Source organism: Festucalex cinctus, chromosome 18 (assembly GCF_051991245.1).
Source record: "Festucalex cinctus isolate MCC-2025b chromosome 18, RoL_Fcin_1.0, whole genome shotgun sequence".
NCBI lineage: Eukaryota > Metazoa > Chordata > Actinopteri > Syngnathiformes > Syngnathidae > Festucalex > Festucalex cinctus.
This window is the reverse complement of record NC_135428.1, coordinates 7,336,639-7,361,420: the sequence shown is the minus strand read 5'-3', so window position 1 is coordinate 7,361,420 and position 24,782 is coordinate 7,336,639. Positions and strand designations below refer to the sequence as shown.

Genomic DNA, 24,782 nt, shown 5'->3' with positions numbered 1-24,782 from the left:
CTGAACAAAAATAACAAAATACAGTATGCTCTCATTCATAATGTATTCAATGTCTTCTCTTCAATAGCGCCTGATGGGCCGCCAATGGATGTGATCCTGCAGCCCATGACATCACAGAGCATTCGGGTCACATGGAGGGTAAATTTCTGACCATCTCGTATGAGTTGTCGTGCAAGTGCCAGTGATGAAATGGAATTGCTTCAAAGTGCTGACTAAGCATCCAATCAGATTGCTCTGATGTTATCTTTATGCTGCTCGCCATATGTCTCTGAGGCTCACACTCATTAAGGGTCATTGCTTTAATTTTCAGTGAATAGTCAAATAATATTGTAGTGGAGCGTATTGATTTGCAGCAATAGAATCCACAGAACTGTAAATTGTGGTTATTTCACTTTTTGTACTGTTGTGATCAAGTGCAAACCAGAAAAACCTACAATTATATTATTATTTAGCTGCTGTAAATATTTATTCAGCTAGCTATGTCTCCCAAAAAAACAGGACCTATATTATTTTACCTCCCTGTATGTTAACTCTTTGACTGCCAAAAACGTTTAATCACGATTAATAAAATCACAACGTATGCCACCATAAACGTTAAATGACGTCAACTATTTTTATTTATTTTTTTTAAATCAATGGGCAGTGCAACATCTAAATGCAGCGCTGTCTGGTCAATGGGTTGTGGAATCAAAATCACTCACTAACTATGGCCACCAGATGGCAGCATTGTATCTCTTCAATGGGCTGCCCGTGTATCAAATTACAATGAAAGATGACGAAATCTGATGAAATAGAACGTTTTCAATGATGATGTGAATGATAATGTTTTGATAACGTGTGGCAGTAAAAGAGTTAAAAAACAAACAAACCTTCATCTCTTTAAGGCTCCCAAAAAGGAGTTGCAGAACGGTGTTATCCGTGGCTACCAGATTGGCTACAGAGAAAACGGCCCAGGCAGCAATGGGCAATACAGTATCGTGGAGATGAAAGCGACGGGCGACAGTGAAGTATACACCCTCGACAACCTGAAGAAGTTCGCCCAGTACGGAGTGGTGGTCCAGGCCTTCAACAGAGCTGGGACGGGGCCTTCCAGTACGGAGATCAATGCAACCACGCTGGAAGATGGTAAGGAAGACGCTGATTGACAAAATAGTAAGAGAAAATATCTATTTTCCTATTGTGTAAAAGTCTCAATGGAACAGGAGCACATGAATAAGAAATGTGAACATGTATTTGTACAACACTAAAATGGTTGGAGTTGTAGCACCCCCTCCCCCCTCCCCCCCATGATTCTGCCTTCTTTAATTAGCACCCTCGTTAGGCTGCTAGAAGCCAAGGGAGAAACAAGGAACCTTATTATGCTCCTTTTCCACCTCCTGTTTCCTGTTTCTCATTGTCTTACTACTTTTGGTTCAATCTGAGTCAAATATTTTCTTTTGCTTTTATTTGTCTCTGATGATTTTCACATTCGGCCATAATGTCGCATGGCAAGTGTGGGGAATGTGTAGACAACCTTGATCATGGTAGGATGTTTTTATGTTGTTGTAATTACCCACATTGTGTTTCTGTCACCACAACTGTCTTTGGGACACTTAAAACATTTTTAAAAAACAAAAACAAAAAAAAACAACGTATTTACACGTCATTGGGAGCAAATGAGTTAACGACAGCAGCAACCAAAAAAGTACTAACACTCCTCCCCCCCTGCTACGTCCGCAGTGCCCAGCGAACCCCCCCAGAACGTGCGAGCCATCTCGGTCACGTCGGATGAGGCGGTGATCACGTGGGCGGAGCCTCCACGGCTGACGCTGCACGGTGTGCTGAAAGGCTACCGGGTTGTGTTTTGGTCCCTCTTCCCCGACGGAGGTGGGTGCTGTGGGGGCCGGGCCCAATGGCCAATGCAGAGTAATTATCATCTATATCATTCTAAACTTCACCCAACAGCCCTCCCACCTCACTGTCATTGTCGTTGACGTGCGTGTACCTCATAATGCACTTCCTCTTTTTGTGTATCCTTGATTAAGTTTGTTTGTGTGTAAATGTCAAATAATGTGCTTGTTGTCGGAGTAGCAGTTAATGTTAGTGTGTAGTTCAGTGTTGTTAATATTGTTTATTAGGGATGTTTGAGATTGATTGAAAAAAAAAAACAATCACTGAAAGTTCCTGATTGTAAAAAGGCCACAGGAGAGCAGCCGATACCAGTATCGCGAGTACAGAAATAATGCCTTGTATCGGCCTGAATATAACATTAAAAACAAAAAAAATCGACACATAATTTGAAAGATTTATACTGTATATCCCAGTATAGCATTTTTTTTTTCTTAAAATTTCATTTAATTAGTGGCAATGTTCTATTATCTTTTCTTTTTTTTTTAATCATTCATAAAATATATATTTTCTAAATAAAACAAATAAAATACATGTAAATAAATAAATAAAGCAATAAATAAATAATTAATGTAAAAGTAATAAATAAATAAATAAAATAAATAACATAAAAGTATGACATAATATAATAATAGTAATAGTAATAATCAAGTGGCAAGAAAAAAAATTCCAAGAAAAATGTATCGTCGTCGTCATGTTCAAATAATTAAAAGGAACATATCTGTTAAAAAAAAAAAAAAAAAAAAAGTCAGGTTGATTTCCATTTGTGCAGTTCTAGCACCCTCTGGTGGCTAGTTATTGAGTGCAGTTTAATTTTCATTTGGGATGTTTTGGCCCTTTAATGTTTAAAATCTATGCTAATTGTCAGATGAAGGGGAACCTAATATGCTTGTGAACCGAGTCAATATGTGGAGAAGCTCAACGTGTGCGTGCATTAACAAGTAAGCGCCTCAATATTCTTATTAAAGATTGTAGGTGGATTATATGCATTGCTGATATGTACAAAAATACAATATTGTATTTTTTTTTATTATTATTATTTTTTTAATAATATTGTGACCTTTTTTAAATATCGCCAACCTCCCCACAATATCGTGATAATTATCGTATCGTGAGCTTCATATCGTTGCAATATCGTATCGTGATGTTTGGATATCGTTACATCCCTAGTTTAAGCTATGATACTTGTTCTATAGTTGTTTTGTAGTTGTAGATGTCCTGTGATTTGTGTGTGTGCAGTGAACCTCCACTATTAGTGAGGAAAATTTGCGAATAATTGATGCCCCACCCTAAAAAGGTGAATTGCCCATAGGTCACACAAAATGGCAGTAAAGCACAATTTTGTCTAAATAAGCTCCTCAACTCACTTCAACATAGTTCCTGGATGCCAAGATGGCCTTGGTCTGCAGAAAAAAAGAAGAAAAAAAACAGGGAATAGCAAGATTTTCAGTGAATAATGGGGGAAAAAAAATCAGCGATTAGATGCATTCATGAACGCCAAACCGCAAATATGTGGAGGCTCACTGTCGTTATTCATAAGTAAACTGCAGCCAGCCAGTGTGCATGAATGAATGAAATCATTCCATTATTCTCAGAGTGGGGAGAGATGCAGAACATCACCACCACACGTGAGCAGGTGGAGCTGCAAGGACTGGAGAAGTTCACCAATTACAGCGTCCAGGTGCTGGCGTACACGCAAGCTGGCGACGGCGTCCGCAGCAACGTCCTCTACATCCAAACTCGTGAAGATCGTGAGTATAACACACGCAAGAAATTATTTTCGTTCATTTCAGTGTTTCAAAACGTCCAAAACGAGTACCGTATTTTCCACACTATAAGGCGCACCTAAAAGCCTTCGATTTTTTGAAAAGCTGACCATGCGCCTTATATATGGATCAATATTGAGCCGCAACAGGTACGCTGTCAAGACGCTATCGGTGACCCTGCACGATCGGTGACGCTCATGCGCAGAAGATCCCGCCATCTTGGATCGCTAGCTAATATTAACACTTTACCTCAGAGACAATAATGAAACAGCTGTTTATTCATTTTGGGATTGAATTGAGTTGTCCGAAAAATGATTTGTAATCTATTAATAAAGTTTGACTGACCTCTCTGACTGTTTTGTTGACATTCCCTTTAGCGCAGCACCATCTAATGGAGCATAATGTAACCCCAGCCTCTACTGTAGCGCCTTATATATGCAAAAAAAGTTTTAAAATATGTCATTCATTGAAGGTGCGCCTTATAATGCGGAAAATACGGTAATACAACTGAAGTGCTTGAGAGTACAAGAGGTTAGGGGAGTAGATAAATGGGTGCTGGGTGTATCTCAAACCCATGACAAAAGCTCATTTATGCTAGGAAGCTCCATTAGTGGTGCTAATGAGAATTAAGAGGCTTTGGGTACATGGCTCAGGGCTGAGCGAGGCCTGGCGGGAGGAGCTGGTGTGGGGGATGGACGTTCTCCCTCTCGCAGCACACGGGAGTCAACCATCATCCCAAGCCTGCATCCTTTCCGTCAGCCCCCTTGCCATCGGCATAAGGATTAACTCCTCTTGGATTAGAACGAATTAATTTTGTGCTTACACCATTGGAGGCAGGATTATTGTCAGATCTGTATAGAGGAGGGGGCATGGGTGGCAAACAAGGGTGGAAGATGGGGCGATAGAAAGAAACATCATACAGCCTATTGTGTGTCTTGAGGCCTCCCCGTGCCTTTTACTGTCAATTGTCCCTCTCTTATCAGTATAATAGATCATAATGCACCAATCATGTAGGTTGGTCCCTTCTCCTGTGACTCCCTGAGGATCTCTAAAAAATATTGTAGAAATAATTTTTTACATATTTATTTTTATTTTTTAGATAAACTATACATAAAATGTTCTCTAAATTAATTGATTTAGATTTAAAAAATGAATTAAATATAAAAAAAAATAAGTTGCCAGAAAAAGAGAAATGCAAAGTATATAAAAACAAAGTTTTTAAAATTACCTAAAGAGTGGCCATAAAATGTCCAAAAAGGAAGTGAAAAAGTCTAAAATTACAATAAAAATGTCAATGAAATTGCCAAAAATGTCAGAGAATTAAATACAAAAGCCAGAAAAGAAAATGCTCAAAAAGTAATGATAAAATATCCAAAAACAAAAAAGGAATCCCAAAAATTACCATAAAATGTACACAAAATGGCAAAAAAAAAAAAGTTTGAAAATTGATTTTAAAAGAAGGCAGAAAAGAAAAAGTTCAAAAGGTTAAACTATGAAATGTCCATAAACAAAAGAAGAAATCCCCAAAATGACCACAAAGTTGCCAAAAAGTAAAAAAAAATTGAGCAAAAAATGTATATAAAAAATGACAATAGTACAATATTTTAAGTTGTCAGAAAAAGAGAAACAAAAGGTAAAAAAAAAAAAAAAAAAAAAAACGGTTTAAAAATGACCTAAAAATGTCCAGAAAGGAATATGGGAAGTAGAAAATTACCATAAAATGTCCATGACATTACCAAAAATGTCACATTTATTTTAAAAGAAGGTAGAAAATGTTTAAGAAGTAACTATAAAATGTCGGGACAAAAAGGAAGAAATCCCGAAAATTACCATAATATGGCTCCAGATTTTTAAGTTGTCAGAAAAAGAGAAACAAAAGGTTTTTAAAATGACCTAAAATGTCTACAAAGTGCCCATAACATGTCCAAAAAGGAAGAGAAGTAGGAAATTACATAAAATGTCCATGAAATTGCCAAAAATGTCAGGGAATTAAATAAAAAGGCAGGAAAGAAATCGTTTAAAAGGTAACCATAAAATGTCCCAAAACAAAATAAGAAATCCCGAAAATTACCATAAAATGGCCACAAGATTGCCAAAAATGTCAGAAAATTGATTGCAAAAAAAGGCAGAAAAAATGTTTAAAAAAATAGCCATAAAATGGAAACGAGGGAAAAAAATTACTAGATGTCCATGAATGTAACAGAAAGGCAGAAAAGTGTGAAAAACTAGCTGAAAAATCACACACACAAAAACAAAAGAAAGGTGGAAGAAAATCAATCTCTATGTAGTGGATGCTGCGGGTTTTTGTGTTCTGGTGCAGCTCTTATTCTTGAGTCCTCACTAGATTAGACTAACACTGCTTCCTTCAAATGTTTTGCGGCTCCAGACAGATTATTGGTCATTTTCTTTTGGCCTAAAATGGCTCTTTTAGCAGGAAAGGTTGTAGGTGGTCCTGTTCCTTTGTAGTACTGTGCTGTTCCTCTTTATCGTAACATAGGCCTCACAAGGTGGACTGCAGAATATTTGCCTTCCTGGCATCCTGGGCAGATTCTGGGCGCCAGATGGGATTTAACTCCCGCCACACCCACTATACTCCTCTCACATGGAGGTTCATTTATGACGGTGCGCTTCCCCGTTGCCACCCATCATCACTCCCCCGGGATCAGCAGCTATCAAATGCTTCACCCTTGCCTCGCTTGTAAACGCTGCCCTGTTACATCCTATCTGAGCAACTGAGTCACCGACTGGCTGAATAGCGGGATCAGGGAGGCCTACATGTTGGGGAAAAAGGAATTGGTGATGGATTTACAGAGGCTTGGCAATACACTGCAGTGCCTCTTTCTGCAGCCCTGAGATGAGGCCCACTGTCGGGCGCGCCTAATATTTATGTCAGGAACTGAATAGGTTTGACACCGTGAACCCCGCACTCTATAGTTTACGAGACAAAAGCCTCACTCTCACGCTGTCCGGCGCCGTTGTGCGTTTACAGTTAAGCGCGCACGCATTTTAAACTCCTCGAGGCTTTGGCTTGATTACTTCCAATTGAGCGTATTAAGCGACATCCAGTGTCAAGCTGAAGTGGCCGACAGAGGATCAGACATTAGCGTCTAATCTGTTTGCGGGGTTTGCGAGTTGGGAGAATGTCGCAGTGTGAGAATTGCTGACCAACGTCTGAATGAACATATGTCACTCCTCGACACGCAAAGGCGCTTCTTTGCAGTCCTTCCGGAGCGGCTTAGTGAAGGGATAAGACTAAAAAAGCTGCAAACAAGCCCGATCACTTTAATAGGCACCCGACACTCAGCATGGATAACCCTGCTAATTTGCCTCCATGTTTTTCTGTAGTTCCCGGTCCGCCGGCTGGCATCAAGGCAGTTCCTTCCTCTCTTAGTAGCGTGGTGGTGTCCTGGCTGCCTCCCCACAAACCCAACGGTGTCATCCGCAAGTACACCATTTACTGCTCCAGCCCAGGTTCTGGACAGCCGGTAAGCGACTCATAACATAACGTTTGCACCAATCGAATCACTGATTCAAACGATGTAAACAGGCAGATATGTGTGTGCGTCTTTTTTTTTTTTTTTTGTCACGTTTTCACTGTGTTTGCGCCGTCGCCTTATTTCCTGCCCTCCCAGATGAACAGATGAGGTTGTCTTGGCAACGTGATGAGACGTAGATATGCAAATGAGGCCGAGAACAAGCTCACACATGCACACTGCCGCATCGGAGAGGCACACAGGCATCACATTTCAGCCATTTGCTATTTATACACCCGTGTGTGGCATTTCACTTTTGGTTATATCATGGGCGCGCGCGCACACACATCAACACAGGGAATTCTGCTATCTCTCACTTTGTTGTTATTCAAAAATGCTCCTCAATTTCTGTGCACGAGCGCAATGTAAATGAGCACGGGCTGGGAGGACGGGGAGGGAGGGCGGCGGAAAGAAAGACACCATTAGAGGTAGGCAGAGACCGAGGGGAAATGGGGGAGAGAAAGAGGGGGGGGTGTAGAGTGACAGACGGGCAGGGAAGGAAGGGGGAGCAGAGGAGGGTATCAGTCACATCGAGATGAGAGTGCTTTTGTCCGTCTTTTCATTATCTCCCTGTATCACTCCCTGGATCACCACAACACGGCCGCTATTCTGGTGGAATGTTCGCAAGCGCAGATACGCACACGTCCTCCCCTCCCTGGGTTCCCTCCATCCTCTCACTGATTTAGACGGAGAAGGGGGGGGGGGGGAGCAAATTGTGGAGATGTAGATGAACAGATTAAAGAGACACAACAGGAGATTGACTTGAGAGAATGCAGTGTTTTGTGCGCATGGCCGGACGTGCGTTCGCATGCCTGCAGGCGCAAGCGTGAAAATCATTTTCAAGATATATTTCTTGCCCACATGAACACATTTAGTTGTGTATGGAGACATCAAAATAGAGTGTATTTTTGTTACTAAATCCAAAGTGGAAAAATTATTTGAATGAATCGGATTAAATTGTGCTTTTTTTTTTTTTTAACCATCTTTCAAAATTCTTTACACTCGCTGAACCAAACGTTATATAGACTTACAAAGTCTAATGAGAGCTATGTGAAAAATGTGAAGATAATAGTAATATTTGATTGACAGTGATAATGTGAATATCATACTTGGGTGTATTTAATAATTGTAAGAGAGGGAGGCAATGCCAATTTAGTCCGTCGCGATCGAAATTTGATTTATGGCCTCATTCGCTTTGATGTCCTTTGATGACGTAGGATGAAACGATAAAAATGATCGATCGGGGGTCAAGAGGTCACGATCAAAGGCCTGGTATGACGTAGGATGAAAGGGAACGATAAAAATGATCGATCGGGGGTCAATAGGTCACGATCAAAGACTTCAATTCCGATCAATTCCTCTCTCTTGGGATTAATCATATCGGCCTACCACGTCGCTTCTTACATTTTTATCAAAAGCGGTCATATATAATCTCCTTCTTGGGGGTCCAATAGAGGGCACACAGGCACACCTCTCTTTTTGAAATCCTAACCCTAACCCTCATTTTTATCGTTTTCCTTTCATACGTCATCAAAAAAAGTCTTTGATCGTGACCTATTGACCCCCGATCGATCATTGTTATCGTTCCCTTTCATCCTACGTCATACCAGGCATTTGATCGTGACCTCTTGACCCCCGATCGATCATTTTTATCGTTTCATCCTACGTCATCAAAGGACATCAAAGCGAATGAGGCCATAAATCAAATTTTGATCGCGACGGGCTAAATTGGCATTGCTTCCCTCTCTCTATTGTATTTATTTAGTAACATGTTATTTAGAGAGGGTCAACATTTTGTATGCAAAGTAAATACTTTGGCATGTATGCTGTATAAAAAAAAAACCCAAAAAACATCTCAGTATATAGAATCAATACAATACATTTTGAATCATTTTTAAGGTCAAATTAAGAAATCTAATTTTAAATATGATCAAGGTCTTTTTGTAAAATAAGTCAAATAATATTCATAATCTGATTTTTTTTTTAATGTTGAATCTATATAAAAACGACAAAATATCGAAAATTGTTGTTGTTAACAGATTTTAAGAATAACCGTAAATTGTTGAATAAATAGAGACGTTCGATACCACTTTTTTAGACCGATACCAGTATGGAGTACACAACTTTTGAATAGTCACTGTTACTAATTCCAAGCACCGATACCACTACTACTTTTGACACATAAAATTTCCAAAAAGAAAACAATGATAGATCATTTTAAACAAAGATGTATATATCTTAATATAGCATATCTTTTTACTTAATTATTTTTTGTGTATGTATTTTTTAAATATTAATTAATATTAATAGCAATTTCTGTTTGTGTATTTTTATACATATACTGACAGAAATTGCACCTTAATAATAATAATAATGTGCAATTTTCTCTCTTTAAAGTGTTTCCTGGAAACCAAACAAAATTGTTAATGGTCTGTTTCCTTCAGCTCAGTCTCCATTTTTTTTTTTTTTTTAAATTCACTACAATACAATAAATGCACTGTTTTCACTGAGAAAATGTAACTTGTCATGGATGCTAATTGTGTCACCTAAGAGAGAGGCTTACTGAATGGAAGAGAGCCACCATCTCATGGAAAAAAAAAATGTAACATTCATTTCCTGGTAACTATTTTTGACTTCACTACCACTCTGAGCTCTGTAAATTTGAGCGCTCCACTGCGGAATGTCAGATTGGCTGTCGTGACATCAATCCAAGTCTGCAATCTGTAATCCTCTAACGCAAGACTCTATCTCAGGCTCCCAGCGAGTACGAGGCCAACCCCGAGATGCTCTTCTACCACATCACGCACCTGAGCCGGGGAAAACAATACCACATCTGGGCCGCTGCCGTGACGACCGCCGGCCGGGGCAACATGAGCTCAAAGGTCATCGTGGAGCCAGCCGGAAAAGGTGGGTCGTGAGGCGAGCCTTGTAAAGGTTATGAGCCGGAGCGCCCTAAAGATGGCCATTAAACAGCAACATGATCTCCTGTTCACACATCACTTTCATCGCCCGCCCTCCTTCCTCGCGCCGCCTGCGCTCTCTGCTATTGATTGACAGTCGTAGTATTGATTGAGTGCCAGCTATGTTGCGAGAAACGTTGTTGTTAATTATGTGGTGATGAACAGGGCCTATCTAGTCCAAAGTAAAATGACCCTTGGGGAGAGAGCGAGCAGGCAAGAATCAATAGAGGGAGGATCTATGGGTTGAAGATAGACTGGAGGAACTATGAGGTCAGCGGAGGGGCTCAGACGTGAATAAAGGCCTTCGTCTCAGACAAACTGGGCCAGTCGTATGGCGAACAAAAGATGCACCCTGTTTGGGTGTATCGGTCAAACACTTTGCGTGATGTCTTTGTGTCTCGCCTTGCAGTCCCAGCCAAAATCTTGTCCTTTGGGGGAACGGTGACCACGCCCTGGATGAAGGAAGTACGCCTGCCCTGCAAGTCTGTGGGGGAGCCGGCTCCAACCATCAAATGGACCAAAGATAGGTCAGTTGATCATACTGTATTTTTTTCTTTTCTTTTTTTTTTTTAATCACTCGCTCACACACTCACATACAGGCTTACTTCATGAAAAGCCACATGGGTCTCCCAGGTGGAGGAGTGAACCCACGCCAACCGGCACCGAAGGCAAGTGACGGCTCCACTCCTCCCCCTGGAGCCCTGATCATACTGTATATAACCGTATCATAGAAATCAGGTCACTTCCTGTTGAAATCAGGTCACTTCTGGGTCACTTCCCGTTGAAATCATGTCACTTCCTGTTGATTTTAGATCATTTCCAGGTCACTTCCTGTTGAAATCAGGTCACTTCCTGTTGATTTTAGATCATTTCCAGGTCACTTCCTGTTGAAATCAGGTCACTTCCTGTTGATTTTAGATCATTTCCAGGTCACTTCCTGTTGAAATCAGGTCACTTCCTGTTGATTTTAGATCATTTCCAGGTCACTTCCTGTTGAAATCAGGTCACTTCCTGTTGATTTTAGATCATTTCCAGCTCACTTCCTGTTGAAATCAGGTCCATGTTGCTGTGTCGTTGAGGTGAAACTCCAATAAAATTAGTCGGGATGCTCGATAGTCGCCGACTACTGACTCGGAGTACTGTTATCATAAGTACAACTTGACAGAATTCCATACGATGACGATGAGATTAACATCTGTAACGTGCATGTCATTTGCCAGCGAGGACTCGGCCATTCCGGTGACAGCTGACAGTCAGCGGCAGATTTTATCCAATGGCACACTTGTGCTGCGTTCAGTCAAAGCAGAAGATTCGGGCTACTACACATGCACGGCCACCAACACTCTTGGTTTTGACACCATCATTGTCAACCTGGTAGTGCAAGGTAAGGAAGACATGATACGGATTCTTCATCTAGTTGTATGCTCAGTTGTGAAGTCGTGTGTTGTTCCTCTAGTTCCTCCAGATCAGCCCCGTTTGACCGTTTCCACCACTTCCACCTCTTCTATCACTTTGGCTTGGATCCCAGGAGACAACGGTGGAAGTTCCATTCGAGGTATGCCATTATTGACGCGCTACATCAGTGTCATGTATTCATAAGTAGGAGACATCTGCCGCCTGGTGGCCAACAGCTATAACAGCAGATTGATGTACCTTGTGCCTAACCAGAGGTGATTCTGAGGTTTAGGGGCGCTACAAAGAGTAGTCTGTCGTGATTTGGGCGTACTGACCCGCTCCCATAATTGCAAGGGAAGTCAGTGAGTAAACCAAATTTAATAAAAGTTATGTAAAGGAGAAAAGACCTGTAATTTATGGCAAAAGGTACTCTTTTTGATACAACAGCTCCTCAACGTACGCATTCACAATATGCATGTTTCTGGAGTAAACCAGCTCCACACAGTTTACAGTGAGAACAAAAAAGGACCCTGGACTTGTTTGTTTTCTGACTATATATTGCTTGTCTGTACTATTTCATTAAAAAAACAAAACAAAAACAAAAACATTAACATGCACATCAAGTACAAATCTGTGTATGGGTGAAGTGCAGACACAATATAAAACATATTTAACAAAATGGACTTGTTTGTTTGGCCTGGCTTTAAAACAAACAAATAAATAAAAAATAAATAAATAAATAAATAAATAAAAATACACTTCAAAATTGAACTTTTGTTTGCTGAACAACAATTTTACAGGCACGCACATACACCACGCACGTTAATAAGCTAGCCAATAGCAACACAGTACAGATATTAATTATAATAGTCACATTGGTTTCCCTCATTCCACTCAAAAATGACAGTGATGGGCGTAAGCCTTCAGTCTGACCACCTGCAAAGTTTCCTAGCTTGAGGGGAGGGGGCAACTTCGGATAACAAATATCACATAACAGCATTAAAAAAAAAAAAAAAAAGGAATGTTGAATATTGAGTTCTAGAGAAATAAATATTTCACATATAATGGTGAAAGTAAGGAAATTACAATTTCACTTGACTAGATAGCCACAGGGAGGTACATATATATTAGGGGTGGGAGAGAAAAAAAATCGAAATTGCAATATATTGTTGAGCTCTCTGTTGCAATAAATTATCGAGACACTGACGGTAGATATCGATATAATGTGTCCAGTTGTGCAGTGTTATGTTATAAATGTTTATGCACTTTAATTTGTCTCACTTTACGATGTTTACAGTTTAAAAGGCTCAGAATGAAGTCAAGTCTAAGTCTAAGGCAGTAAGGCACTATGCAGAACTTCGTACATTGTACAAAGTTTTGGCATTGAATAAATGCATAATTAGACATTTTCCTTTTTATGGGCATTTGTTGGCTTTTTCAGTCACATATCGTGATATATTGCTAAAATGTTTTTGACAATATATCAAAAATCGTAGATATCGTGTATCGTGATATTATCGATACCGTGAGCCAAATATTGTCACGGTATCGAATCGTGTTTAGCCGTATCGTCCCACCCCTAATATATATATATACACACTTTTGAGGGTGTTTATTGTTTATTTCGCCTCAAAAATGGGCTACATATGCATCTGTGCCTAACTGAACGTTTTGATATAATTGCGCAGGTTTCGTGCTGCAGTACTCAGTGGACAACACCGAGGAGTGGAGGGACGTTTTCATCAGTTCCAGTGAGCGTTCCTTCAGGTTGGACAACCTGCGCTGCGGAACGTGGTACAAGGTCAAGCTGGCAGCGAAGAACAGCGTGGGCTCAGGGCGCATCAGTGAGATTATTGAAGCCAAAACGCATGGCAGAGGTGATGCGACGGACGTGTTATCCGACGGTTCTCGTTCGACGCCTCCCGCTCATCTCTTTGGCCGCTCTCCTTCTCCGCAGAGCCCGTGTTCAACAAGGAGCAGCCGCTGCTCACCCACATCAACTCCACCCACGCGGGCCTCAATCTGCAGGGTTGGACCAGCGGCGGCTGCCCCATCACCGATATGATGCTGGACTTCAGGCCCAAAGGCACTTGGGCCTGGCAGAGTCTCAAAGCCAACTCCACCACTCAGCTGTTCCTCAGCGAGCTGCGGGAGGCAACCTGGTATGAGCTCAAAATGAAGGCCTGCAACAGTGCTGGCTGTGGCAACCAGAGCTCCCAGTTTGCCACGACCGATTACGACGGAAGTAAGTGTAGCTCAAAGTCATCTCGTTGTTGATTGTGAGAACAAACAAATTGCCAGAGGGGCCCAAACCGCTCACACTCTGTACTTAGTCTTTCATTTTTGGATTTTATTGGTAAGTTTTCATACTTTTATTTTCATACATTTTTAGACTGATCTTCTTTTTTTGTCAAATCTTAGGCATTTTTGGGTAATTTTATGGCTATATTATGGTCATTCTCTGCCTCTCTTCTTACTTTTTTTTGCATATTTTACGACTATTTTTTTTTTGCTATAAATTTTCTGACATTTTGGGCAATTTTGTGGACATTTTATGGTAATTTTAGGGATACCCTTTGTTTTTATATGGTTAACATTTTCTTTCCTGCCTTTTCTAAAAATAAATTTTCTGACTTTTTTTGACAATTATGTGGACATTTTATGGTAAATCTTATTAATTAAGATGACATTTTGACAATTTCATGGGCATTTTATGGGTATTTTTTTTTTTTTTTTTGCTTTTTCTCTTCATCTTGGGACATTTTATGGACACTTTTTGGACATTTGTAGGTATTTAAAAAACACTTTCATCAACGTTTCATCTTTCTTTTTCTGACAACTTACACATTTTGACTGTGGCATTTTTTATCTTAATCATTAATTCACTTAAAGAATATTTTATCTAAAAAAAATAAAAGTAAATGCATAAAAAACACAAAAAAACAATTTCTACTAATTATTTTGAGAGATCCACAATGAGAGTCTATATGTGGCTCCAAAGCAGTCAGTTGCAGACCCCTGATAGTAGATAAATTCTCCCAGTCCTGCTCACGATATTTAAAATACAACATTGCTAAATTCACGTTTCCCGCAACAGGTACAATCCCTCCCATCAAATCCGCCCGCGGGGAGGGTGATGATGTGAAAAAGTTGTTTTCCATCGGCTCTCCTGTCATTCTGGTCACCATCGGTGTTGCGCTACTCTTCATTATACGCAAGAAACGTAAAGAAAAGAGGCTGAAACGACTTCGAGGTAAGACAAAAAAGAAAAAATATGATTGTAATGAACTCATATGTATTTATCCAAAATAATTTTTTCCTGTTTATAGATGCTAAGAGCCTTGCTGAGATGCTCATCAGGTGAGAGAGAGCTTTTATTTATTTTATGAGGAACATTATTAATTAAAAGTAATAGAATACAGAGCAATAACCAATATATTGTTGTTTTGTGTGTGTGTGTGTGTGTGTGTGTGTGTGTGTGTGTGTGTGTGTGTGTGTGCAGTAAGAACAATCGCAGTATTGACACTCCTGTGAAGGGCCCTCCTCAGGGGCCACGACTCCACATTGACATACCTCGTGTTCAGCTGCTCATTGAGGACAAGGAAGGCATCAAACAAATAGGTGCACACTTGACATCCATTTTGTACGCTGCTTATTATTCTATACAAAGTCATGTAGATGTAAGCTGAGTAAAGCGGTGAGACGTGATAGAAAGATTGGCAGTAAAATTGCAGAGTATTTTTTTTTTCCTCCTAACTGCATGTCTAACCATTAAATTTTGTCATCTGTGTCTAAAAGGAGAGGACAAGGCTGCGGTGCCGGTGACAGACACCGAATTCAGCCAATCAGTCAATCCGCAGAATTTCTGCACGGGCGTGTCGCTTCACCATCAAGCACTCATCCAAAACTCCGGACCTTTGATTGACATGTCAGACATCCGTCCTGGAACAAGTAAGCTGTCTTAGACTTTATGAAGTGTCAAAAACAAACATGTCACCCAGTGGTTCTGAACTTTTGAGGCAAAGCATATATTTTATATTAGAAAAATATCATGGCACACACAACCTGACAAAAATGGCATAAAAAGCATACTGAAGTTTTGTTCTGAAACTCTATTGTAAAAAAAAAAAAAAAAAAAAAAAGTGCAAAATAAAATGATGTGAAGTTTCTAAATGGAAACGTTTTTACAAATTTCCAATAAAAATAACATAAAAGGATATTGAAATAATTGGCCCTTTTTTCGTGCCCAGTGCAAGCAGCTGTGTACATGGGAGTTTTCTTCTTTTTGGTATTTTGCTAACCTGGCAATAGCCAGATAAATATGTAATATCCATCTGGTACCGCTCCACAGTAATTTTGTCGGGAAAAGGCGGGACATTCTGTACAATAATTCGAGCTGATTGGACAATGCGACATTCTACTAGTTTGTTTTAACCAATCACGGCCACGGATGAAAATGCGTTTGTGTCCGTTCATCGTTCTTGTCGAAGATTGGGAAAAGGCACGAACATTTTACCAGCTTGAAGTGCACGAAGCGCCTCTCGCTATTCAACAAGGAAACGGTAAGTCATTCTGCGAGAACAGAATTAATTGCAGCGTCCATTCGTCCATGTTGGGTTTGTTTGTTAGCCCTGGCGTCGGCGCTAGCTTCCTGGTTTCGTCACAGTTGCATATCCCGCCCCCAAACACAATGTCGCTCTGTGATTGGTCCGAACGGCTGTTATCTGCGGGAGCGGTATAAGATGTATTCGCCGGAGTTTGTGAACTCACAAATACCTCGAGAATTCATCTTGTGAGAGCAAGGTTAGTATTTTTGCTAGACTAGTTCAGAATTTGCGCCGTTGTGGGAGGGAATGCAGCCGACTCCTGGTCAATCGAAGCAGCTCCTCTCATTTATCCATTCAATTCCAGTGCAGAGAGAAGCGCACGGTCTCCATGACTTTTGGTCACTCGACCAAATTCACAACCCCACTAAACTAGACTTGCCCTGGCACGAAAACGAAACTACTCCCGTTTTTACGCCAAGCGCTCGGGCCCAATTTACTCTTAAATTTATGTCGCTGATGTAATGGTCGTTTCAGATCCTGTTTCCAGAAAGAGCATCAAATCAGCTCACAGCTCCAGAAACAGATACTCCAGCCAGTGGACGCTCAGCCGACCCAGTCAGAGCCAGTCCACGGCCTCTGCGCGAACTCTGACCTCAGATTGGCGGACCATGGGCTCTCATGGCATCACCGCCACTGAGAGTGACAGCTACAGCGCCAGCCTCTCCCAAGACACTGGTGAGACATGTTGGGACATTTTTAACACAAAAAAAAATGGTGTTAAAATTATTTCACAAGAGTTGATTCACTCTGCAGAGTGTTATAATAACTCCGCTTCTGGCGTGTTTTTGTTTTTTTAACAGATAAGGGTCGTAACAGCATGGTGTCTACGGAGAGCGCCTCGTCCACCTACGAGGAGCTGGCGAGGGCGTACGAGCACGCCAAGCTGGAGGAGCACCTGCAGCACGCCAAGTTCACCATCACGGAGTGCTTCATCTCCGACAGCTCGTCCGACCAAATGACCACCGGCACCAACGACCCGGCGGACAGCATGACCTCCCTCAGCACGCCGTCCGAGCCGGGCATCTGCCGCTTCACCGCCTCGCCGCCCAAACCGCAGGACTACGACCGTGGGAAAAACGTGGCTGTGCCCATTCCTCATCGCGCAAACAAAAGTGAGTCGACTGCGAGCGAGCGCTTCCTCCATCTTGAGCTTTGACGACAGATGGCCTTTTCTGACCCATATTTGAGATTCACCTATTTGTGTTTTGCTCTGAAAGCATCCTTATCTCATAAAAGTATTGCTTAGGCGCCATCTTGTAGCATCTTGGTACAAGGGAACTATGTTGCAATCAGTTGAGGAGCTTCATGTAGTGTTTTGCCACCATCTTTTGTCTGTAGACAATAGTAAACCTTTTTTACGGTGGTGCTGTCAGTTACTTGTGTATTTTCATTAGTTATTATTGGATTTTATCCAACTAAAATATAGATGTAACTAAAATAAAGCATAGTACAGGGGTGAACAAAACATGACCCATGGGCTCCAAATGGTTTACTCCGCTTTATAAAGATACTGTATTCTGATTTATTTAGCGTTTATGGAATATAAATTAAAGAGATACTTGACTCGTTGAGCCATTTTCAGCAGTAAAATGTTAGTATATTGTCCAGAATGAATTTGATAGCTACATTATGTTGTGTGCTGAGAGGTGGGATCCCAACTGCAGACACAAATAAGTCTTTTTCTATTTATTCACAATGAGAGGCAGAAACTAAGAGAGCGGTACACAGGAACAGTTGAGCAATAATCTGCCAAAACACACATAATTCTCAGACCCTTAAATAGTCATATCATTAATATCATTCAATCTGATTGGTTGTGGTTAGACATGTGAGTACTAGTACTGACATGGAATTCTCTGATTAGCTTTTGACTCCGTAATTACTAGGGGTGTTAAAAAAAAATCGATTCGGCAATATATCGCGATATTACATCACGCAATTCTCGAATCGATTCAAAAGGCGGCCGAATCGATTTTTAAACGTCCATTTTTGATGGAAAAATATTCAAGAAAATGTCTTACTTAGGGTTAGGGTTCACACCTTTACCATGGAAAAATGTCATATTAATTAATGGAACATTAAGCCTTAATATTTTATTTCAAAGCCGTTCAAATATCAAATAGATTACAACCTGTTAGTTCAATACAGTGGCTCACAGTTATGACTGAAGTTTCAGATAAATAAATAATAAATTTTTATACAAATCTTAACAGTGTACATGTACAAGTTTACTCAATAGTACTTTCTAAATTTGAGTTAAAAAAAAATCGCAACAATCGCCTTATAAATTCGTATTGGGATTAATTGGTATTGAATCAAATCGTGACCTATGAATCGTGATACGAATTGAATCGTCAGGTACTAGGCAATTCACACCCCTCGTAATTACAGATAGTTCCTGACATCACATATCGCCAACGCCCCTACAATATCGTGATAATTATCGTATTGTTAACTTCATATCGTGATAATATCGTATCGTGACGTTTGGATATCGTTACCTCCCTAATCTTAACCTTGCTTGCTTTCCTCAGGTGAATTCTGCAACCTACCCCTTTACATGAAGACGGATCCCTTCTTCCGCAAGCAAGGGGAGCTGCACGACCCCTGCCCGGCCGTGCCCCCGCGGGAGGCGTCCATCCGCAGCCTGACGCAGCGTGCGTATCACACGCAGGGCCGCCACAAGACTCTAGACTCTGCCAAGCAGCAGGCGCTGACGCTGGGCCACTCCGGGCTGGGCAGCCTGGGCTCGGGCTCGGGCTCGGGAACGGCCACCCTGCCGCAGAGGACTCTCACCATGCCCGGCTCCAACGCGGCGGCCACCGCCTCCACGTCCAGCACGGGCAGCAACCCCACCAACAGCGGCAACAAGATGGGCGGCTCCAGAGACTCGCTGCTGGAGAGCAGCTCCTCCGCGCTGGGCCGGCTGCAGAAACAGAGCGCGGGGGCTTACTCCAAGTCGTACACGCTGGTCTAGTCCGATCGGTGCCATCCCGCCGCTCGAGCCCGGGCAACGCCACCGCATTTTGTACCTCGCTAAAGGTGAGCTGCCCGCTGCCCTCTCCGTAGGTGTCCTCCTATTCAGAGACCCGGCTAACTTTGCTTTTTAATCTCCACGAGGGACTCTACTAACTCCAACTAACAGTTACGGCCGACTGAGGCTGAGTTCCGGAGTTGCGCTGTCAAATATTGATTATTTGTGTGGAGCAAAGCGCTCTGACTCCATGACAGTGAGGACTACACACAAACACACACACATACGGTCCTTCATAGTTTGAGTATTACTGACCATTTGGAGGACTTCCAGTTCAGTTCCTTATTCTTTTTCTATTGTTTTACCCTTTGTATGCCTCCCTAATAACTATTGGCAATTATCATCCAAAAGAAGAAGTCTATTATCTCTACAGATGTCACGCTCTATGGCTATATTGTAGGGATAGACCGATTATCGTCCGGGCAGAATATTAGCAACATATTGAGAATTTTGACAAATATTAGCATACGTTAATAAAGATATTTTGAAAAACTTTATTAGTCAGCTATTTACTTGTTTTTATTTGACTGTTAAGACATGCTAATGACCCTGGGAGGCCTCTGAACTTCTTTTTTTTTTTTTTTTTTTTTTTTTGAATTTTAAATCAAAGATGTCGATAATAAACCTCTTAAAACTTGTTAACATGCTTAAAGGGATACTTGAGTCATTGAAAATGTTTCCGCAGTGAAAATATTTTATTTAGTCCAGAATTAATTTGATAACGTCATTATTTTTCATGTACAATTAGTACCTTTAAAAAATAATTTTTCTACTTGCTGTCGACTGATGACGACATCACCTGTGCTGAGGAAGTAGGTAACGGCCAATCATGGCTCACCTGTTTTCTGGGTTTGGTCAGTAAACTGAGCCATGATTGGTCGTTACCTACTTCCTCAGCACAGGTGATGTCATCAGTCGACAGCAAATTGAAAAATGACTTTTTAAAGGTATTAAATGTATGTGACATTACAACATTAATTATAGACAAAATATATGAACTTTTAACGACTTTATTTAGTATTATTATTATTATTATTATTATTTTTATTTATTTTTTTATTTTTTATTTTTTAAAACAATTTAGTGAAAATGAATATCCGCTCCAAAATATCGGTTAGCGGCCTCCTTGACTACTAATAATCAATATTGGCCCGGAAAAACATTGGTCTATCTCTACTATATTGTTAAGTCAGGACAACCCAAATGAACCATCTGCAATTACCCCACACTGCAAATAGAGAATGTTTGCTATTTAAAAAGAATTAACATATATATTTCTATATAGGTATATTGACATCTAAGTGAATAAAAAAGATAAAGCATAAATGCTATGTACTACGGCAATGTAGTAATATTTACAGAAATTTAATGTCAAATTTAAGAAGAATGAGACAATCGCTCAACCAGGAAAAAAAATAAAAATACATATAATAAAGGTTTGACTTTGTATGGATGTTCTGAATGATTAAGAAGTATTAGTCAGTATGTGGAAATGGGAAACGCAAGATAGATTTCTTATTGTTTAATATTATTATCATCATCATTATTGTATTGGGTCATTGGATGATTGCCACTCTGGTTGGAGTCATTCTTTGCATTTCATGAATAGAATCACTCCCAAACGTTAGCCCAGTGTCTATAACTAGCTATCGTCATGACAACCAAGCTCCCAGTAAGCCTAGTTGAAGGAATCCCAGTAACGAAGTGAATGAGGTGAAATATTTCAATTAGATATGTTTAAGGTCAGGGATTTGAGTTGTAAAAGTTAGCAAATCGTCACTCAATCTTTCTTGATGTCCAGTCTGAAGTACTGTAAATGTCCCACGAATATGTACATTCACACAAGAAGCTACTGGAATGTCTCTCTGGAGCATCTCCATAATAGTTGTTGCGCTTTATTTTTATTTTGTATGCTTATTCCGGGGAGGGTTTATTTGTTGGTTATTCATTTTCATCTGACTTAGTTTGGGATTTAATGAAAATGTAGATTCTAGACTAAAGTCAAGTTTGTGGCCTGCCAGCCAAAGCAAATCAGGGACTTGTAGCTCTTTTGGTCACATAAACTGCTATTATGTATATAAATAGCGGAGCGGAGTGTGAATGTCAAAATGACGCGTTCAGGCTCCTCTCCTTTGCCCCCACACGGATGAAAGAAAGTAAAAATATCCTTACCCTACAACCATATTAGATGCAGCATCTGCTACCTTTGTCAGTGTTGTTTATAGATGAAGTCTTGTACATAAAACACAGTTTTGTATGAAGAGCTATTTTCGTCAGAATGGTTAAGGGGACGTGTCATGGTTGAATCCCCCACTTTCAAGAATTGAAACGGAATCAAAAATACCGTTATTACTTTTGAATGGGCAAAACACTTTTCTTTCCCTTCATGTTTTGATACTAATTTGTCATTTTTTAAATTCTTTTTTTTAAGGTCTTTGATGTTGTCATTTGTCCTTTTTTTAATCATAATTTTGTATTTTGTTGATCCTCTAAAAAAAAAAAAAAAAAAGTCATTGCATGCTTGCTAAAAGGGAAACATTTGAAGGAAAATATGTATGAAAATCAAAAATGTCCCCAAAAAAAAAAAATGTTGAGGGTATCCCAAACATTTGTTTGAGTTGCTTGTTATAGCAATTGCTTGTGTTCAAAAGTACATTTTCTATGAAAAGAAAGCAAAAACTAAAAAGATCATTCTAACACCTTGTGCAATAAAGCTATCTTTCATATGTCATGGTTTCTGTGTGGTTTATATTTGACCTCTAGGTCTTCTGAAATTTTGAAAAGCGTCAACCTTTTACACGTATCGACATGAACATCTTGCCTGCCAAATTTAAATTCTTTTCTGAGAGGTGATCCCAGACCTACTTGCAACGATGTCTTTATGAAAACATTAACTGGAGGTGAGTTCAACATGAGTCAACTTCAGCACAACAATGAATGCAGTACTCACAATACACACTAGAACGCCATGTTGTGGACTAAGTACAAACAGTTATTGTACTTTTAGAATGTAGTAGAAATTTCTTGTATGTAAACAAATATGTGTACTTAGTACAGTGCTCCTCTGTGTCAAAGTAGATTTATTTATTTTTTTTTTCAAACTTAGTAGATACTACATAAAAAATGTGTATATATATATATATATATATATATATATATATATATATATATATATATATATAAATGAGAGAAATGTAAGTAAATGAGCGGTTAAGATCTTGATTATCTTACCTTACAAGGTGTGCGTGTGAAGGGGGAAGCAGTTGGGGCGTTGCCATGTTACGTTGCTTTATGGCCGACTTCCGGCGTCTAAAAATGTCGTCTATCTGGGGTAGGAGGGGGAAGACATACAAGTAAGGTGATTTAGTACGTTTTGTGACTCGAAATTAAAGCTTTTGGAGCACGTTTTGATAGCATAAAGTCTGAGCTAACGTTAGCTTGTGCTTAACATACATGTGTTACAAGGTGGGGGGAAAGGCAAACGCCATGTGCCAATTTATGGCATTCATTCATCTTGGGTGGTGGGACATACAGGTAAGATGTTTTTTTTCCCCATTATAAGTTAATTTAGCACATTTGTGACTTAGTTGATGTTAGCAAAGTTTTTGAAGCACGTTTTGATAGCATAAATGTTGAGCTATGCTTGCTGTTTTTTGTTGTTTTTTTAAAGAAAAAAAAGCTATGTTTGCTAACGCTTTCTTTTTTCGTCTTTTTTTTCTCTGTTTATCAATAAAACGGGGAAACAGTCAGCTGAATTTCCCTACGAGGACAAATAAAGGTAATCTAATCTAACTTTTCTTCTTCTTCTACCAAGTTATCTAAACAGGTATTGTGTATATATTTGACTGTACTTATTTACTTTTCAATACATTTCAGTTTAAATGTTTGCTTTTGAGTACAGGAGGGAATCATTAATTGTATAACGTTTTTGATTTAATACTTTATCAGTACTTTTACCAGTGCGGTTACTGCCGGTTCTGAATTTTGTCTGATTGTGATGTATGGTGAGGCTACTTTACATATTACTCGCACAGAGTTTCCGTCGACTTGGCTGCTAGCTCATTCACTGCCAGCCATTTTAGGAAATTTCAAAATTTTCAATACCCACGTGATAATACGTTCAATGATTATATATAAACCGAATCTACCAAATGACAGCATAGACTCCCTACTTTTTGCCTTGTTCCGTTCTTTTATAATTGACAGTAGAAAAATGTAGGTTTGCCAAAATACAGCCATTTCTGCCATGGACTCTGAAACTGTTTATTTCTTATAAAATGGGGTAATGATGTCATCTACCGGTGGATACGGTTGGAAAATCAATCAACCTATAAACTTAACTATTTAAAAAATATATATATAAATATTCAAATTAGAGATAGACCGATAATCGGGGCCGATATTTGACATATTGGTACATATCGGTATCTGTCTGTTTTATTAATCTGACGGCCGATATGAGCGATCCATTTAAAACTCCGTCTTTTCGCTTCGAATGCAGCCCAGAGCGTCTCTGTCTGTTATGGAGTCCAACTCCAGCAATGTAACGCCCATAGCAGCATTTGATTGGTTAGCCGTGCAAAAGCCAGAACCAATCAGTAGTGTATGCGGTGTATCACAGTAGCCGGTCACACACGCGCCCACGGACACAACGCGAGACACACATGCTTCGAAGGTAAGTTAAAAGAGAAGAGACTCCGCCGATCGTTTCACCATGATAAGCTAAACACATTGAATTATGTTGTGTATTAAATGCACTATATGAATGGAGCTGCATTGCCTTGCATTGAATCCCCGCTAGCTAACAGTGGTGTGTTCAGCTTAGCATGTAGGCTAACACCCAGTAGCTAATTCGCTACTTGAACTACTCGGGGAGGGAATCACACACATTTTCACTTAATTAAGTAAATAATGTTTGTTAGAAAGGTTCCAAATATTAACAGTTGTCATTATTATATTGTCTAGTTCCATGTTAAGAGTAGAGTAATGTCATTATATTTACCTCTCGTGACGCACACATTGCATTCTGGATCACGTCCACTACTTGTTGCATAGCGGTTATTATGCAGTGAGATGCCACAGTGACACTAAATAGCGTTTAGTTACTTTATATTGTGTTTATTTGTCGCACTGGTTTGCCATTGTGTGCCTTAAGCTTCGACGTCGATTTGATTGACAGCTCGTTGTGCACCTCGTTAAAGTCCGCTCCGTAACTAATTAAGTGTCTCAAACACCGTTTAACTACACGAACGTGTTCTCTTCCGTATGTTTGGCATTAGTAGAGAAGTGCACTAAAGTATAGTGTGCTTATTTGCTCGTTTTGTCTCTCTTTTCACGTCATGTCTGCCGTCATTTGGGACATTATCCTCTCAATGGATGCCACTAATATGTAACATCTACGGCCGTACACGGCTGCAATTAATGTTCAGTGATGTAATTTCGTTACGTGCCTCATACTTTGAATAATGAGCTCATGTTTGGTGTGTTGTATAACTTTCTCGTGTGTTAGTAACTATTCATGTGGACAGCTAAGATAGTGCTTGTTAATGTGAATTAGCAATGTTGCAGCCCAGTTATTACTTAGACAAGTACATCTGTGC

At 40.0% G+C, this 24,782-nt stretch overlaps 2 protein-coding genes across 4 annotated transcripts in view; both read left to right on the top strand.

The window, feature by feature from the left end:
• LOC144006331 (cell adhesion molecule DSCAML1-like) overlaps positions 1 to 19,981 on the top strand; it is a 68,960-nt gene extending 48,979 nt beyond the window's left edge. Inside the window, exons 16-33 of one of the 2 annotated variants that reach the window (XM_077505120.1) lie at positions 68 to 138; positions 885 to 1,125; positions 1,720 to 1,905; positions 3,483 to 3,638; positions 6,999 to 7,138; positions 9,940 to 10,093; positions 10,556 to 10,673; positions 11,367 to 11,530; positions 11,603 to 11,701; positions 13,230 to 13,418; positions 13,499 to 13,786; positions 14,639 to 14,794; positions 14,871 to 14,901; positions 15,044 to 15,162; positions 15,340 to 15,492; positions 16,623 to 16,823; positions 16,949 to 17,260; positions 18,683 to 19,981. In XM_077505120.1, coding sequence (XP_077361246.1) covers positions 68 to 138; positions 885 to 1,125; positions 1,720 to 1,905; positions 3,483 to 3,638; positions 6,999 to 7,138; positions 9,940 to 10,093; positions 10,556 to 10,673; positions 11,367 to 11,530; positions 11,603 to 11,701; positions 13,230 to 13,418; positions 13,499 to 13,786; positions 14,639 to 14,794; positions 14,871 to 14,901; positions 15,044 to 15,162; positions 15,340 to 15,492; positions 16,623 to 16,823; positions 16,949 to 17,260; positions 18,683 to 19,125 — 3,221 coding nt within the window. In that variant the 3' untranslated portion in view covers positions 19,126 to 19,981. The remainder of the gene's footprint in view (positions 1 to 67; positions 139 to 884; positions 1,126 to 1,719; positions 1,906 to 3,482; positions 3,639 to 6,998; positions 7,139 to 9,939; positions 10,094 to 10,555; positions 10,674 to 11,366; positions 11,531 to 11,602; positions 11,702 to 13,229; positions 13,419 to 13,498; positions 13,787 to 14,638; positions 14,795 to 14,870; positions 14,902 to 15,043; positions 15,163 to 15,339; positions 15,493 to 16,622; positions 16,824 to 16,948; positions 17,261 to 18,682) is intronic. The other variant, XM_077505119.1, reaches the window with a different exon arrangement.
• A 2,510-nt stretch (positions 19,982 to 22,491) lies between these two features.
• The window catches only part of myo1ca (myosin Ic, paralog a), a 35,197-nt gene continuing 32,906 nt past the window's right edge, over positions 22,492 to 24,782 (top strand). The window contains exons 1-3 of one of the 2 annotated variants that reach the window (XM_077504000.1): positions 22,523 to 22,540; positions 22,648 to 22,716; positions 22,929 to 22,960. The gene's annotated coding sequence lies outside the window, so the exon portion shown is untranslated. Of the gene's footprint in view, positions 22,717 to 22,928; positions 22,961 to 24,782 lie in introns of both variants that reach the window. The other variant, XM_077503999.1, reaches the window with a different exon arrangement.